At 46.4% G+C, this 18190-nt stretch overlaps 1 protein-coding gene across 2 annotated transcripts in view; it reads right to left on the reverse strand.

The window, feature by feature from the left end:
* LOC131665486 (glucose transporter type 1) overlaps positions 1-18190 on the reverse strand; it is a 52268-nt gene that overhangs the window by 27141 nt on the left and 6937 nt on the right. For both annotated transcript variants that reach the window (XM_058937392.1, XM_058937383.1), the window contains exons 2-5: positions 9100-9379; positions 6520-6979; positions 6043-6447; positions 2491-2683 (exon numbers count right to left, since the gene is read on the reverse strand). In XM_058937392.1, coding sequence (XP_058793375.1) covers positions 2491-2683; positions 6043-6447; positions 6520-6827 — 906 coding nt within the window. In that variant the 5' untranslated portion in view covers positions 6828-6979; positions 9100-9379. The remainder of the gene's footprint in view (positions 1-2490; positions 2684-6042; positions 6448-6519; positions 6980-9099; positions 9380-18190) is intronic.

Raw genomic sequence — 18190 nt, forward strand, 5'->3', positions numbered from 1 at the left:
TCATCTACGGTGATTGCGAGGGTTTATTAAATAAACAGCTATTGAGGAGCAAGACATGAATAAATATACCGTTATATTTCAACGACATGAAATATTTAGCACAGCCCACAATTTGAAATGTAGTTACGATGAAAGTTTATCAAGATATAACTTTTATCGAGGATCAAAGCTATCGAAATAATTTGTTGAAGAGTTAAAAAATATAACTCTTTTTTGTATAAGGTATATATGATAATCCAAAACCAATGGATAATCTTACGCAAGAGAAAATTACACCTTTTAGTGTAACAAATATGTCATATTTGTGAAAAACCTATGATTCGATAAAAGTTCGTGATCACTGTCATTTAACAAAAAAATATCGAAGTGGTGCACACCAAGGTTGCAATCTCAACTATCAAGACTCACGAATCATACCAGTAGTTTTTCACAACCTCAATAGCTATAATGCTCATTTTATCATTCGTGATATATATGCAATTACTTTTCTGGAGACTTGGATATATTTTACCTTTGACGAAAGAAAAGTACATTTCATTTACAAAGTATATTGAAGACACTGGAATTAAATTATGATTCCTTGATTCATTTAGATTTATGGCTTCATTACTTAAATCGATAAGTTGCGGCAAGTATATTACCTTCTTATTTAGAAAGTTATAAGATTGTACAATGAAGTTTTTCATATCGAACAAGAAAAAATCAATTTATGAATCCGAAACAAAGTACTTCCTCATGAATATATTGATACCTGGGATAAACTTTAGGAAATACAATTGTCTGAAAAAAAAAAGAATTTTTCAGTAAGCTTAGAGATAAATATTTCTGATATTGTTTACAGTCGCACTAAAAATGTGAAATACTTTGAACAGAAAAACTCTTGAATATTGTAATTTGTACATGAAAACTGATATATTATTGCTTGCTAATGTTTTCGAAAATCGTCGCGACCAATGCTTATGGGCTTAATCCAGCAAATTATTATACAACACCAGGATACTCATGGGATGCAATGCTCAAATATACAAGAGTTTTGATAGATGTCGATATGCATTTATTTATAGAGTCAGAAATTCACGAAGATTTGAGTGTTCGGGTGAGTGTGGTGCGGTAAAGAATAGATATATGATTGAATAATTTTAATAGTAATAAAAAAGTCTACTTCACCTATTCAAACTGTAATAATTTGTATGGATATATGATGACTCAAGTTTTACCTCGAGATAATTTTCAATGAATGGAAAACTTTGATAGTATCGACTTTTTAAAAGTTGAAGATGATGCTGAAATCGGTTATATATTAGAAGTTGACCTCGATTATCCCTCATTAATTCATGACGAAAACAATCTTCCATTTTGTCCAAAGCACATAAAACCACCTGGCTCCAAACAAGAAAAATTATGGGCTACATTTATGAGTGAAAAAAAATGACACGATACATTATCGAACAATCAATAGCCCAATAGCTCTCAATCAACTCAACAAAAATGTGTGTTCTAATTATTATGGAAGCTGTCAATGCGGCAGCGAAAACTTTAAGCTATTTATCAATCAAGAGGGTAAAAGATTTAGATCCAGAAATCTTGTACACTCACACAGACATCAAGCAAGTCAAGACCAGATTTGGTACTAAAATTGTTATTGAGTTAGAAGTGGAATTCGAAATCTTTCTTCCTTCAAAAGTCAAAAATCGCCTCATTCAAAATCAAAATGCTTACGACACACTAGTTGAAGAGACGAACAAAGGAAATGTACAATATAAAATATCTTGAAGGATGTTTACTAGAAGTAATTTAAACTATATGTTCATTCTCTTGACAATAAAAAAATACTTTTTGTATATTTTTTATACACTTATATCGCGCGCTTATCATTTTTTCACGCATATATTGATATCTCATTCTCTTGCATTTTCTTTTATTAAATCTTACGAATATTTTATGTAAAGTGCTGATTTGCTTATATTCTACATGTGACAAGTATAAAACACAATTAACGTCAGTATTCATGACTTAACTAGATATACCTTGATAATATCTACAACTGCAATAGCTGTCAGTACAGATCAGTACACGGAGCACAGGGCCTTACTACATTTTGATAGTTACTCTGATTCATCGAACCGATCGGGAGCATGGGATATCGGGTACGAGGCTGGGGCAAGCGTCGATAAAGAAGCTGAATCGAGAATCGATGAGATTATGTGAAGGTGATGAAGGCACGAGACCGATAAAGTAGCATGGGGCCTGGGGTATGAAAATATCGAAATCGGTCGGTAAAATAGTATGGGACCGCATTGGAGTCGGTAACGTCACACTCAAGTTTTCTAGTTTTCTAGGTCGATCGGCGCGACGATAACGTCGTCATAAGAACGTTACCGATTTTATTAGCAAGACTGAATGGCGGAAAAAGGAAGCTAGTAGCTGTAACTAATTGGCGTCGAACCGGCGCCGCGGGAGAGCGGCCGGTCGGCAAGTGCCACAGTCTACCTTGATGGCGACCATGTCGCGCTTGACCTCGCTGACCTCGCTCTGGCAGGACTCAACGCTCTTGGTGAGCTCCTGCAGCTGCGTGCGAATCTCGCTGAGGGCGACCGTCGTTTCGATGTGGCGGTCGCCGCGCTGCAGGTCGTCCAGCTTGGCGCTGAGGTTCATGCTCATGACGCTGACCTGCTTCTGCAGGCTGTTGTTGAGACCACCGATGCCGCCGGGCGCAGCGCCGTAGCCGCCACCGTAGCCGTAGCCGCCGTCGTAGTGCATCGTCGCAACGGAACAGAAGAGTGAGAGCGCAAATCGCGAGCGCCCCGACCAACGTTAGTTATCGTCTGTCTATCTGTGCGATCCCCTGAGCGCTCCCTATTCGGCTGGCTCGCTCGATTATCTCGCCTTACTCGCGCTTGCTTTACTTGCCAGCAAAACCCAAGCAAACCTTTTCTCTTTGCAACACACAAGTTTTGGTTCATTACACATTCTGATCGTCAGGTCTACTTTACTGAAAGTCTACATGAACTAATGCTTCATCTGCTCTTCCAAGATGGCACTGACGCGTCCGTGGAGCCTCGATACGAGCCAATGCCATCTCTTCCGGCAGTCTTTCTCTCCGATGCCTTCAGCCATAATCGTTTGTCAATCGTAATTCTGCGTGATTTTCAAAGCCCGCAATTCAATTCAGCCCGTCATTCATTACTGCAGCTCACGCGATTTGCAAAAAATTTTATTCTCCTTCTTTGCCAGTGTATTCATGTTATGCATGTATTATACGTATATCCTCGCGCAAAAGAAAAGCATTTGAGGCTGTACACCTCTGATCTTTCGCTTTTGTGACAGCGCTTGCCCGGCCGAGCGTGTGTCTCGACGCTCGCCCCGAAGCTACGAGAGCAAAAGCAATAAGCTCAACTGAAATTGCGATGCCAACGTAAAACGAGCTTGCTTCGCATCGACTGCCAACTAAAAACTAATGTCAATCGGCCAAATTAATAAAATTCTCGCTAAGAAAATTCATTTTTATTGAGAGCATCAAATAACCAATCATCGATGTATAGCCTCAAAGAAATTTTCGCTTTTTTTATTTTGGCTGCAACTCGTAAATTATTCTTCTTATTACTATTACTTCAACAGTAACAATACGTTAACTGGATATAGAAAAGACAACACAGACAAAATACGAATGCCACTGAAAGCATGTCTAAATTCATGTGTGTAAATGGTGATTGTAAGGTGAGATATATTGAATGCTAGTATAACGCTATCAGTGATTTTGCAGCTGTGCACATTAAGACAAAATCACCATTGCAACTTGCGCTTACATATACTCAACGGTTCACGTGTGTTAGTACTCGTTGACTTTGATCAAACTCAAGAAATGCGTCAAATAAAGTGCTTTCAACTGTTGACTAAGAAAATTTCGTGCGCTTCGTTAAACTCTCATTATCCTTTCTTTCAGTTTCTAACAGTTCTAACAGTTCTAATTATAAGACTCGTGAGAACAAGAGGATTTTCTTTCGAACAAGATCTTCAGTTACGTGATGGCTGACCGTTCTCGATTTCGGTAAGTGATCGAGCGATCGCTAAAAATGACAAGATGTTGTGATGAAGGTGGTGATCAAGCTACGTATGACGTATACTAATGACTGAATACTTCGTTCAAGGAAGTTTTCTTATCGGTGCTTTTAGGATAAGACGATGTATTCCATCAGTCGAAGGATGCTTCAAAGGCTGACCAATGTGCACAGCTAAAATGAACTTTGGTGAGTTTATCTGTGAGACATTTGGTGAGAAATGTTATTATATTCTTGCCTTATGCGAGATGGTCGTCTTCATAATCGGTGAAATGCGGCAGAAATGAATGAGCGCATGATTGTCAAATGACAGCGTCGAAAGAGAAAGATTGAAACGTTGGATCAGTTCATACCGATTCTCTTATTTATCTTTTCGTCTATGGCTAATCAACGGCGAAGCAGAGTTTCATCAAATAAAAACACAGGTGATTCGACATTCAGCATTGGAATTCGGTACAAGCTCAACCAATGTATGATTTACAACAGAAAGATGACAACATGAAACTGAATAGCAACAGAAGAGCATGTCTAGATAAATGCAAAATAAAGAAAAATAAAGAGAAGAAAGATGAAAGGGCAGGACTGCAGCGACGTTGAACTTGCGGAAGAGTTGCAAATCGGCAGAATGACACGACAGGAAGAAACGGAGAGAGCAAGAGCAACGTCGCCGCAGTCAGTCGGCTCGCAACAGACGGAACAATAAGGGAAAGCCAGATAGGTAAGTAAAGCCGCGAGAAGGAAAGAAGAAGCGAAATAATAACGAAAGGCAATAAGGGAGTTAAAAGATAAAGAGAAAAGCAGCGGTGACGTCGGTATGTACCTGGGAGTGGGGAGACCATGGCTGTGTATCCGAAACTACAGTAGCCCCCCGAGGTTCCTCTCTCTCTCTCTTTCTCTCTCTCTCTCTCTCTCTCTCTCTCGTCAATTTGTCTCTTTCTCTCGCTTTGTCCGAGCGTTCGTGTGTGTTGGCTGTCGTCCGGCAAACAACGACTCGTCAATGTGCTACACGCAGAGACAGACACAGAGAAAGACCGAGCGCACTTCAAACAGTCTTTTGATATAATGCACTCGCGATATCCTCGGGGCAGGCCTCACTGCGATTCATTGCCAAATGTGTATGCGTCTCAAGGAATGAGATAGCGCGCGTCGGATTCGCTACTATCTTTCTATAGCACTCGTTCCGCGCACTCTTCTAGTCCCGCTCTGCTCTCCTCTCACTGTGTCTCTCTTCAACACTTATCCTCTCGCTTTTGCCTCCTTTCTCTTTTACTCTCGTTTTCTCGCTCTCTCGCAAATTTACCTAGTTTGGGAAACACAGTCGTGGTTCAGTCATCGCAGAAATTCAGAAATGAGAAGAGATATATGCCGAATGCAGGTTTGCGGCCGCCGAGAGGGCCGCGTCGGCCGCTCGACGTGGTACCCGCGCTTCGGGGGCACGTCGCGCGCGCGCGCGCGCGCGGCCCTCTCGCGCTCGCCAGCCTCTATCTCTCGTTTCGCTCTCGATCTTTTCGTTACAAACAAGCCTCTACACTGTCGTTCTCTTCACGAGTCTTTCTCCATTGCGTTTGCTTTATCTCGATCTCACTCGTGGCTCTGTTACAGTTGCATTGCGTGCGTCCCCTGCGCGTCTGTCTGTAAAAAGAAGTGCGCGTACGTCCGCAGCCCGCATCCCGTGCGGTTCGTCCGCGCGTCTCGCCCGAGCAAGCGTGTAATTGTATAAGCTGTGGAACGCAACGGAAATCGGACAAGTAAAGCGTCGTTGGTCGAGTAGGTGTATCCGAGTGTCAGAGTCGTTTGGTGTGCCTAGACATGGTCAGCTTATTTGTGCACAGTCGATCGACATCGAGAGATCTTTGCATGGACAGATTTAAAAATGAATTTTCTAGCTTGGCAGCGAGGGCCGCCGCTAAAAGCGAAAATCGAACGGAGGTGGCGGCAGTGCCGGCGCGGCCCGGCGCGGCCCGGAAACCGGGGGCGAGCTGACCTTATGAGCAGCTCCCTGAGAGTGGCCTCGTCTTCCTCCGGTACCTCTTCCTGCGTCTCATTACCGAAGGAGCCGCGCAGACCGAAGTGGTGGCGAGTGGCGGGCCGCACGCCGTGCCGGTGCAGGCGCGAGGCCGAGTGGTAGAGCGGCGGCGCCGGCAGGTTGGAGGCGGCGAAGCCGGGAGTCGAGGTGGGCTGCTGGTAGTGGGTGGTGGTGGTGGTGGTAGTGGTGGTCTGCAGGTAGCGCGCCGCCGAGAAGCGTCCCCTCGTCAGCTTGAAGCTGCTGGCTTGGCTCTGGCGGGACTCGAGGCCGCCGATGCCACCCGCGCCGAGCGCCGACTGGCCTGCTGCTGCTGCGTGCGCCTGCTGACGCAGTGAGTTGCCGGGGCGCAGCGCATGCTGCTGGCTGCGATCGAGGAGAGGCTGCTGGTCACGCCGGCTGACAGGCGCACGAGTGGACGAGCGCGAGCGCGCCTACCTGTGGGCTCGGTGACGAGGCTGCTGCTGCTGCTGCTGCTGCTGCTGCTGGTCGGCCTTGGGCCTGGGGGCGTGCTGCTCCAGCTTCCGCGTGCGCCTGATGCTGCGCTGCTGGGCCTGCGCGGCGGCAGCCGCCTGGGCCGAGTCCGCGCAGGCAGAGGAGGCCGAGTCCTCGGCCGACGGTCCACTGATCTCCTCGTAGAGGCACTCCGAGTCCGCGTCCGTCGATGCGGCCCCGCTGATGCCCCAGAACTGCCTGCTTTTTACTGGCTTGAAGCCGCCGCGCTGCTGCTCTCCTGGCTCGGGCATGCTGCTGGCTGCTCGCGTGCGCACATCACCGACCACCGCCTGCTGCGCCTCATCGCCACCTCCTCGCTGGCGCTGCTCTGCCTCGGTGACGCCGCTCGCGGGCGCCCGTCCTGCTCGCAGCTCGGCTCGACCCTCGGCCACTCGCGGCCGCTCTGCAGCATTCACTGGCGTCAGCGTTCCTCGCCGTGCAAGCGCGTCGAGCGACCAATGCGCCCCTGCAGTCCCAACCAGTGACCCAAGCCCCGAGCAGCGCTCTGGCTAGCGTTCGCTCCGATCCGATGCCACCGTTGTTCATTCGTACTTTTCGACGCATCAAATGGAGTCACGTCCGAGTCGCACGTTCGAATGATTCGGCGATCGATCTGGCGACGTCGGCGGACAGCGGATTCTCCTTTCGAGAGCGAATCACGGTAAATATTGCTCGAGGCCGGGGCCATTGACGAGACGATCGCGCTGCAGCGCGCGAGACGCCGAAGATTCAAAAAAGAGGCATGCGAATGGGTAGGCGAAGCGGGATGGGAAGGGAAAGAGAAAGGGATTTGGCGCGCGCACGCGGGGGCGACGGATCGATCGACCGCACGCTGGCAGCAGCTCGGAAGCTCGACGGGGCCGAAGTCGTAAAATCAGGCGTTGCCCCGCGTGCCTCTCGCTCGCTTCTTCCAATTGTGTAATCGATAAGTGTGCAATAGCCCCCCTCCCCCCACCGAAAGCTCACCCCTCCTCCCGCGTGCTGCGGATAATATACCTGCATCTTTCTTCCGTTCGTCCGTCCCCGCGGTACATGCACGTCTCTGACGCCAGGACCGGCCGATTCTTTCCCTCTCTGCTCTCCCTTCCCAGTCCGTTAGCGCATTGGCTAAATCAGACAGAGTCCTGATATTCCCAGTACTTGTCGATAACTAACGGACTATCAATTTCCATTGCAACTCACTCCGCAAATTCGAAAAAGCAACCTTTCGGAAAATTGCATGTCTACGGTCAAATTTATAACAAAGCTTTAATACGAACCCCGTCCGGTTGTTCGTCACAGTTTCACAGTTTCACAGTTTCACAGTTTCACAGTTTCGCAGAATTATCGACCTCAATGTTTCTTCGTGATATCGTCTGCCTTCTCGATTTATTCTTCCGAACGACTAAACCCAAAGGATTGATAATGTAGCGAGGAAATTATTCGGAGAGTCAGAGAAAAATCCGGGAATATGAAGCGATCAGCTGCTGAATGGTTGCAGAGCTCGTGACGCTAACTCAAACAAACGCTACGTTGCGAGCATCACACTACGCACACAGCAACCGGGCCTACCGCGAGCTTATCGCAAGCCGCGCACTGCAGCCGCCGCGAAACTGCTCTATTTACTCGCATGGTAACTGCATAATCGTACAGTTACCATGCGGGTCTCGCATCCGAGCGGAAAAAAATCAACACAGGCAGAAAAATCAAGTGGACATTGAGAAGCCCGCGGACGATTAATAGGAGCCGACGTAGCGTGGCGGCGACGGCAAATAGACTGGTCGCGGCCACTCGTTGGTTGGCTCACGGGCCCGCGCGAAAACGAGCAAAATCACTGCTACCGCCACCGGGCCTGCGGACAGCAAAAACCGAGAGGCAAGACAACAAAGGGAAAAACTTGAAGAGCATAACGACGTTCTGGCAGCCGGCTGCTAATGCAAATGCTTCAGGCTTCGCTCTCGTTATTTTGAAAAATAAGGCGTACTTTCATTTTGTCTCCTGCCTTTCTCGTTAAGCCGAGCGTCACCATTTCCATTTAAGAAAACGATCGTCCTTAAATGCAGATGCACTGCTGCTTGGCACGGTTACATTTGGAATTTCAGTCCGGCGTTCTTGTTGCGTCTATTTTTCGCCCAGTCGACGTTCAACTCGCGGATATGTATGTACGTCAATCAAAGTAAGTAAACACGCTACTGAATTCTCCACCGTCGCTGCTTTTTCGACAAGCATCTTATATATGTATGTGTAGAAAAACGACGTGTTTCCGACCTCCATTGCCGACTAATATTCCCTCCATTTATTTTTCGACGTGCCGCAAGAACTACGATAAACATAATTAGTGGTAAAAATAAAAAGAATACATTGCTGACGTGAAATAAACATCGATTGGCATTGACTTTTCGCGCGTAAGCTTTGACATGCAAATCTGTAATGGAACTTGATGTGCTTCAAGACTGTCGAAATACCAACGAGCGTCAACGAGTTTAAACGTCGAGCTCGCTATGATCGGCAGAGAAGGAAAGCGTACAGGAGGACGTATCTCACCTTGAAATTTCTGACGAATGTTCGCAAATTCATTGTGCCAGAGTAGGGTGATCCGAGAGCTGTCCGCTGCTGGCTGTCCGTGTTTTGTTTGTCGATCGCGCGAGAGCGTATAAAAAGATTAAGGCAAACCGGAGAAGTGGATCGAGACTTTGGCGGTGTGAGCCACCACTCGAGGATCAACACAATTTCCGTCCCTCGAGAAAGCTGCTGCTACTCTTGCTCCGGTGCCGCTGCATCCGGCCTTATTTCTCCCGTGATGAGCCGCAGTCACTTCCTGCCGCTGAAAAGTTAACGAGAAAATCGAGCTTAACAACATGCCAACGTACCGATTCGAGGGCGACCCATCCCCTCTCGACGCATTGTTTGCATATTAAAATATAAGCCTTATCAAGCCCGCTTCTCCTCCCTTCCTCCCTCCCTCCTTCCCTCATTCCCTCCTCTACCTTCCAAGAAGCTTTTTGAATTTTCCTCTTACATCGTTAAAAATTTATAGCATCATCAGCCAACGAGTGTCCTCGTTTCTTTCACGATGATCTCATTAATTTTTCATAAGCTTTCATCGCTTTTAATGTATATTGATATACCGCTCGAGAAATGAGTGGTACATAAAGATGCCATAGAAACGAACATTTGTAGTACACACTTTTTATTAATAAATTACCAGAGACGATATATTTGTGATCGCGTGAACTTATTATAGAACTGTATAATGTGAACACTGAGTGTATGAAAGCTTTTTGATAATTAATGTGTTGACTTATCGAAACGTGGTCACCGCGAATGCCTGCCTGTTGAACCTTCTCTCTCTAAGCATACGTCCGTCTCTATGTTTTAGCTATGACCCTTGGCCGTCACGAGCTTCTTATTGTTGAGCGTACGAAGGATCGCTGCTTAGCGCTGCACTTATGGAAAGTAACCAGAAATTTCTCTTTCATATTTCTTATTTTTCTTCAAAAACTGGCGGAAATATTGTCTTTCGCGAACAAACTCATTTCCATGAGTCATGCGTAAAAATGTTTGCGTAATCAAACGTACTTTTTGGCTTTAACAACCTTCCGCTGTATTAATTTCAAAGGATTAAAGGTGTTTTTGTAACTAACCGGAGACTATACTTACGAATTGCGATTTAAAGTATTTGCTTGAATTTGAAAACGATAGAGTTGTTTTCGCACCAACTTGGTATTCTATAACTGTTTTCAAGTAAGAGGCAGTGTCCGCTTACACAATAGTAAGAACGCGGTACCCGTGAACGATTCATTTGTCGCACTGTCAACCGAAAACTTTGAATTGAAAACAAGCTATGCGACAAAGGCTAAACATTTCAATCGTCATGCGTACAGTGAAAAAGTGTAAACCACTTGAATCAAGTTGCAGCGGTTAATTTCTACAAGTCAAATTTTGGAAAAAGCGCAGCCTGGCTTGGAGACGACAGGGTTACAAGTATATATAGACATCTGCTAACGATCTTCACGTGACAAAGGCGTGGCTTATGTGCACACATTGGTTTTTGCACAAACGGATAGCTTCGGTGTGCATTGCATTTAAGGTGCGCACGTAGATTTGGCCGATAGAGTGCACTGCCCCTGAAAGAGCGCGTGCGTGCGCGTGAGAAAGCAGTCGCGGCTCGGTTGCTCGCGCGACAAGTAGGAAGAAAGGGGTCGTGCTGGAAGGTCGCGCAAAGTAGAAAAGTCGGCTGGCGCGTGCTGCAGCGCTATTCGGAGCGCGGCTCGCGGCACACACACACGGCGGGGCCAACGTGAGCAAGTGGTGCATTAAGTATCGCACAATCGCACGAGTCGTCGGGGCGAATCGATAAAGGCGACGCGACGCGGCGACGACGACGACGACGACGACGACGATGACGGCGACGATGAAGACGAGCTAAGACTCGAGCAGCTGGTCTGCCTCGGACAATTAGCAGCGCCCAAGCTCACTGCTAGCACCCGAGGCCGTGTAGTCTGTTTTCTGTGCGGCCGCAGCCCTGCAAACAGAGACACTTGTGCATGCGAAATTGCTGCCGTTGCAGATTGCTTTCGCGCTTTACGGAGAGCTGATAGCCCCAGGCTCGATACCTTCAACCGCCGTCCGCCGCACACCGGCATTGCAGGCCCGCGATGAAGCTTGCGCCGATCGATTCCGCTCTCTCTCTCTCTTTCTGCGCTATATTTTTTATTGCACCACAGATTCCCTACAAAGTGCTGGCCTTATTAATTCTGCGCTCCACGGATTAATTTGGCAAAATCATATCTCGTCTGTCTGCACAAAGTGTACTTTATTTAGTTTTCGTTTTCTTCTCTGCTTGTTTTTCCAAGCCTACTATTGTTTGATCCTCGTAAAATGTGAACGTGTGTCCGTCTATTTCTGCTCTTCTGTCAATTTATAATCCATCGAAAAGCGCCTGGAGATTTAACGCTTGTATCATTCGGATCGGATTATATTAACTCATTATTCAATGAGGCAGCAGGCGTACTGCGTGTTTCGAAACCGGTCGTACATTCTGATCTGCCACCCGATACATATAGGCTTGCTTTGATCGATCGTTCAGAGTTTTTCCGTTTGCAAGTTCTAATGTATTTACATGACACTTATTTTGATCGACAACTAATTTATTGGATAAAATATTTAGTTCTGTCTATGCTTGCGGCTATTTTTGTATACACCGTCGGAGTATTCCCGTCGAAAGCACTTCGTTGCAAATTTTAATTGATTATCGTAAGTTGCGTAAACTTTGTGTCACTCGACGACAACTCCACAGATGATTTACAAATTCGAATATAGCAAAATAAAACTACAATAACCTGTGCGCAATTAAACACTCGGCAGCTGAAAGTTGACTTTTGGATGGAAAATGGTACAAAGCTTTCAAAGTGTCGTGAAGTTTATCACGAAAGAACAAAGAAAGACATTTTAATGAGCAATTATAAAATGTGAAATTAAACTTGGGAGGAAACATGTGAAGCGATTGCATTGGAGAAGTTGAACGTGCGGAAGCGGCGACGACTAATCAAAACTAATTTCTACACTCAGTTCTAAAGAGAAATAACTTTGCGCGAAATTAAATAAAAGCTTACGCGTAGGAGCAGATGAATTTGTATGGAACGGCGTAATTTTACGGGTGACGTGTACGAACTGAACGAGGGTAAACTTATCCGTTGGTATACGACCACTCGTAGTTGGTAAAAATCAAGGAAAATTCAAGTATAGCGAGTTAAATCGTATACAGCAACAGACTTTGTACATGTAGTTGCAAACGAAGTAACCTTGCTTGCTTCGCTTATAATCGCGCCACAACCGCTCGCGCAAACAGACATCAAGTATTACTATATATACTCTCGGATCTGCAGTCAAGCGTTTTAAGTATATAACTATATGGCAACAAGCCGTACAGTCAGCCGCGTGACTGACTGTATCTTGTTCTGTTTTGGGCCTTGTTCGCCAAATACCGCTGATGGATTTTTCTGTTTTTGTTCGCTCACACGTTTTGGACAAATTTTGTTGGGCTTCACATCTCATTCGTTACACTAGATTTTCCCGGTCAATATGCAGCGCGCGCCTTCACTGCTAATGTATTTTGTACATCTAGCCTTACGAAACATGATGCCGAGCGCTAAACAACAAATTCGTTTCGAAATAATGATGCGAATCTCTAATGAGCAGTGAATGGTGCTTCTCTAATGAGCTTGAATCTGTGTTTTCTAGAAGCGATTCAACATGCAGATGAGCGCTTTCCAATTCGATAATTGATATAAATTATCAAGATTAAATGTAGCTCATCTGTACGGTAAATTATAAAGCTACAGCGTGTGCGCAAAAAGGTCAGCATGTTAAATTGTGTAGCTGGGACATTGCTAAGGATGAAATATTGCTATTCGCCATTATGCAGCATAGACGATAAACTTTTACACCTGCAGTCATTGAAAGTATACATACTCAAAGAAAATGTTAGGTTACAACTAATGCCAAACTTCTTTGTCGCGCATAATCAATCTTGCTAATCTACTTCTTTTTCTAGCGTAAATGGAATGTAAAGAATAACATTTCACAAAGTACTTTAATCACCGCAAAATTATCTCACGGGCAATTTCAATGTGAGTAATTGTTCATGCGTTTGCCTGTGTACGTCTTGGAAATAACTGTCGTGATCGTATGAACACATGTAAAAGATAATAGCCGGATTTACGTAAGGGAAAATAATTTTTCTCTTTCAATTTTTGACATTCGTTGAATTTGGTAGGCGCAAACACACTATTATCAGCCTCGCCGCGGTATTCAGTCGATCGTATTTTATCTTTTCTTACGCTCATTTCCAAGTAAGCGGTCAAAGAATGCAGCGATGAATACGACATCCAATATTGGTTAAAATAAAAGAAAAATAAACAAAAGAGTATGCGATATGATTGTAGGAAAAAAACGTGGATGTTAAGTTTTTGCGGCGCATTAAAACTACGTTGGTTAGCACTGCCGTACGTAATGTAACGAAAGACTCACCAGCTGACACAATGGATATATATAGGGGATCTTGCAGTCAGAGAAGTGAAGGAATAGAATAGACTGAGTGGCAGTCGTGCATAGACAGACACACGCGCACGGAGATTGAGAGACGGACGAGTGCAGATCGAAAAGTGTATAATGATCGAGAAACTATTCGCGGTTTCGACGGGCAGCGATCGGAACTGGCCTGGTCAACGGGAGAAAGTCCATAGATAGCGTGACAGTCGTCGGATAGAACGGTAGAACGGAGCGCGGCGAGCGTGCGTGTACGACACGACAAGGCCCGGCGCGAGCGAGCGATCACTAGCGCCAACAACTGGATTAATATCGCCCCGCGCCGCGCGCGCCACGGAATTACCATTCCCGACTCCCCTCCGCGCCGGCGTCTCTCCCTCTACCTCTACGTACGTATGCGTGCGATGCAGCGCGTCTTCTCTCCTCTCTCGCGTTTTCTCCATGTGTGCGCGTCTCTCTTATTATTCACAGTGCCAGTCAAGCTTCTTCAAGCTCTTATTCGTTTCATGTTTGCAAATCTCCATTGTTCGCCATTGATACACTTGCAATCCGTACTCACCTGTTGAGCTGCCGCTACGCTTTTTCCCAACGTCTCAATAATTGTACAGCCATGCACGACTTCTTTAACATTCCACGACGCTGTTCTCGGCCGAACGCCATTTTTACGTCGATCTCTTAATTAACGCCTTGGGTAACGCATCGCTATGCAGCTTCTCAAATCAATCGTTCATACGTTGTCTTCAGAGTTCCATCGTCATTTACAACTGGCATAAAAAAATACTAGTTTGTTTTCTTCGTTGGGCTAGTCGAGCATCAAATATTAAAATCTAGCGCGCGACAAATTCACGTCGCGCTGTGCTGCAGCGAAACCAAATGAAAAAAAAAATGTACGTCAGTTTTATTTTCATTTCTGAATCGGGTTTTCCTCTACCTGCGGTAAACGAATTGTCCTTGACTCTCTCTTTCTCTCTCTTGCGCTCAATACCAGTTTTCCATCGGCTCGCTACGTCGCGATGGAATCTTGTAATTATAAAAGACAATGCTTTTCATGTTCGCACGTTGATTGTTTGAAAATTGGATTTCAGTACAGTTATTGATCCCTCAGTTTCCATTGTTAATGATCAATTACGCGTATTTATTCATATTTCGTCGAATACAATTGCTGAGGTGCGAACTGATTGAAATGTAAAGCGAGCCAAAATCAGAGCAGGCCATTTATATAACACGTTTAACCATGCCAGTGCTTAATTCTCAGATATTAAGGTAATTGATAAGCGTTATCGAACTCACAAGATTTAGCGTTGGAGAATTGTAGGCAATGTTGTGCGAGCAAAAATTATCAACAAGTCACTCGCGTGTTAGTGTCGCATGTAACTCGACGATCGAGAGGTCACGTCGATAACCAAATTCTCGAATCAAATCCGAATTGCAGTTACTGCTCTAAGTACTTGCGTTATAAGCTAACCACCGATCGACTCGACAGAAAACAAAGTTTATTTTGGCAGAGAGCAAATGTCTACGGCTAATCCCTGGAAATACCGTACAACGAAAGACAATGACGGAGAGCAGCACTGTTTACGATGGGCAATCAAAAACGAATTTGCGCGGCGCTCGAGATAGGCGCGGCAGGTGATGTTTCTCAGGCGAGTCGCAGAAACGTACGCGTAAAGGTGGTAGGCGCGCGTATAGCGCCGATGCCCGAGGACGAATGGAGCCGCGGAGCGCTGCACTTACACAATTGCCATTAGGGCCATAATCAAACTGGAATGCTCCTCGGTCGCTCGCGGCCAACGCATTAGCTGCGGCGCGCGCTTGGATGAAGCCATACCGCATGACACGTGCGCCCTTATACGCTGCTCGCTCCTCGAGCATCGCTTGCCGCTCATATATTTTATCGAATTTTCGTCTGCACGTTCGCACTGATGAGATATACTACGATCATCATTATCGAGATTTCGCACGAATGTGGTTTCGATTGGCCTCGCGCATCCAAAACTGGAATGGTTGCTTCGGTTTACAGTATGAAATATCTGAGATACAACGGACCAAACGACAAGTGAAATTCGCGCGAAACGAAATGTTCGAGCAATTAGTGCGTTAATTCTGTTGAGTTGGCCTCTAACGAGAAAGAGCACTCGCGACGAGAGAGAAGTTTTCATTTAGCCCCTTTTTTCTCCTCATTAAGAGCTTCCTGCACTCCTCTCTAATCAGATTATTCTATGCGCTGATAAAAATATGAAGGCCTCTCGCTATTCAGCTCTCGAACCATGTAAAACGCGTTCGGCCGTTGATGAAGACTTCCGCGGTCAACAAAATAATTCAGCGAGCTCTTCGTCGGATTTCTCTCTCTCTCTCTCCCTCCTCGCGAGCAAAGTTAGTCGCTGGGAAGAAAATATTCCAAGTTCGAAAGGGTGAGCGTCCGACTATAGCCGAGGCTTAGGGATGAAAAAGAAACGGGGGCCCCGTCAAAATTTGAACAGCAGCAAGGAATAGCTGTGCAGTGGCGGTGCACGAACGATTAATAATTTGGCGGACTTGGCAGGAGGCGGCCGCGCGCTCGGACGACCGGTGCAAATCACAAGTGCGCTCCTCTTTGCTGGCTCTGCCGCAGAGCGAATTTCGCAAAGGGCTCTTATAAATTTTAGGAGTACTGGGAGGAGCTGCATTCATAGTGCGCTGCCTGCTACATAATGTCGAGGGCAGCGATGAATAACTGGCTGATTCGGACACGGGCTACTGCAAGTAGGAGGCCGTGTAATCGCGCGAGGATTCCCGCATATAGCTGGGGCAAATTGCACTCCGTGCATTTGGCCCGAATTATCGCGCCACCGCGCTGAATTTTCTAGCACGCTTACTTTGTGCCACGGAACAGGCCTTACTTGCGATTCGCTATACGCTTGACTCTGTGTGTGCGCGCGTGTATGTGTTTAAGGGCCACACTTGTCGGAATAGTAAGTGCCTGCATTAGCTTCTTTCCAAGCCAAGCACCTCTCGCTACCTTCATTTATATCACTGTCATGTGGGTTTTTAACACTGCCAGTTTTCGCTCAGGAGACAATTATCTTCTTTGATTTATTTTCGACAAAGTAACTTTAAATGAAAAACCTTTTTTTCGCGGCGTCTAGTCCATTTTTTCTAATTCCCACCGATAGTTTACCGCTTATCCACTGACGTCTTGGTCCCGAAGCTTCCTTTATTCATTCCGGAACATACGTCGTGAAGCTTCGGCGATCTTTGATCGAGGCATCGTAAGATCGTTAGAAGTAACGGAGTTGGAAACGAGGATTTGGAAGCTAACGTGAATTTGGCATTGGTTCAGCAAACGTGAATGAGAAGCGGTCAACAATTTATTCATTAAGGACGGCTGGACGAGCTTATAAGGTGGGCGCACTCGAGGCGAAGTAAATTGGGTATAACGCAGGCTTTTAAGGCTGGCGAGGTCTTCGTCAGAAATGAACACGAGCGCAAGTAGGTAGCCCGGTCGCGTGCTCGTGTACATAAGTAGTTTTCTTATCTGCGGCCGCGCGGCTTGCGGCGAGTCGAGGGCGACGAACTCGACTGGAAAAAAAACCCCGCACGGCATCTCGAGCGTGAAACGCGCGGCCCTAATCCGCCAGCTCAAAAGGCTTGCGCGGGTTCTAGGAGCCGCTCATGCCTCCTTCTCCGCCCTACACGTCGCACTTGACTCGTCAACTCGCAGCGTCGGCCTGCTCGCGAGATCAACGCGATAGATTGATATCGGCTTGGCCGTGCCGATATTGCGACGAGTCGTCGACGAGTCGAGGAAACGCGCTAATCGACTTGGAAGGAGCTTCGCGACGAGTTGTAAATTTGATCGACGGCTTTACGGGTAGAAAGGATATCGGTGTAACGGCCAGGCTACTCGACATCTACCCTATTGTAATCAAAACTTTGATTCTGTCTCGTACGATGTACCTGTGCTCGTCGTGTAACTACGTAACTTCAGCAGGAGTCGGCTTTTCATACGAGTGAGCTCGAGCACGCCCAGCACAGTTCGCTCGACGCGCGCAAACACACATTACTCCCGGCAATTGATTCCCGTGACATTGTTTAGTCCCCAGGCCCTTTGTTCCAACTTTCAACTCAATAACCCGTGCAACCCGCGCCGCAATTCATTTGGACTGCAACTCAATTGGCCGCGTGAGTGGATTCGATTTCGGCGAAGAAAGAAACGATGGAGCGGCTGCGCCACTGTTTTCATTGTGCTCCAGGCGAAGGTGACGCCTGTTTGATCAACATCGCTCACCTCGCATCAAGGATCATCTGCGCGCGCGCGCGCGTCAATGTATCGATTCCCTCGCAGAATCGGACTGCTCGCAAGGAAGTCTCACGGGCATTTGCGTGTGTCTCCCTGGTACCTTCAGATCTTGTTCCGTAATGGCAAGCTCTTGATCAATCGCACTCGACTGATCGCTCGTCGGTTCCAAAAGTGCGGAAAAAGTGCGCGTCGCTGGAGATTCGAAGCTCGCGCTGATCAAGTTCTCTCTGTGCGAGAAAAGATCAAAAGAAGCTACGTATATATCCGGCGATTTGCCAAGGTGACGACGATTTTTCCCGGCTTTCG

The sequence above is a fragment of the Phymastichus coffea genome, unplaced genomic scaffold (genome assembly GCF_024137745.1).
Source record: "Phymastichus coffea isolate CEN01 unplaced genomic scaffold, Cenicafe_Pcof_1.1 PCOF00003, whole genome shotgun sequence".
Taxonomy (NCBI): domain Eukaryota; kingdom Metazoa; phylum Arthropoda; class Insecta; order Hymenoptera; family Eulophidae; genus Phymastichus; species Phymastichus coffea.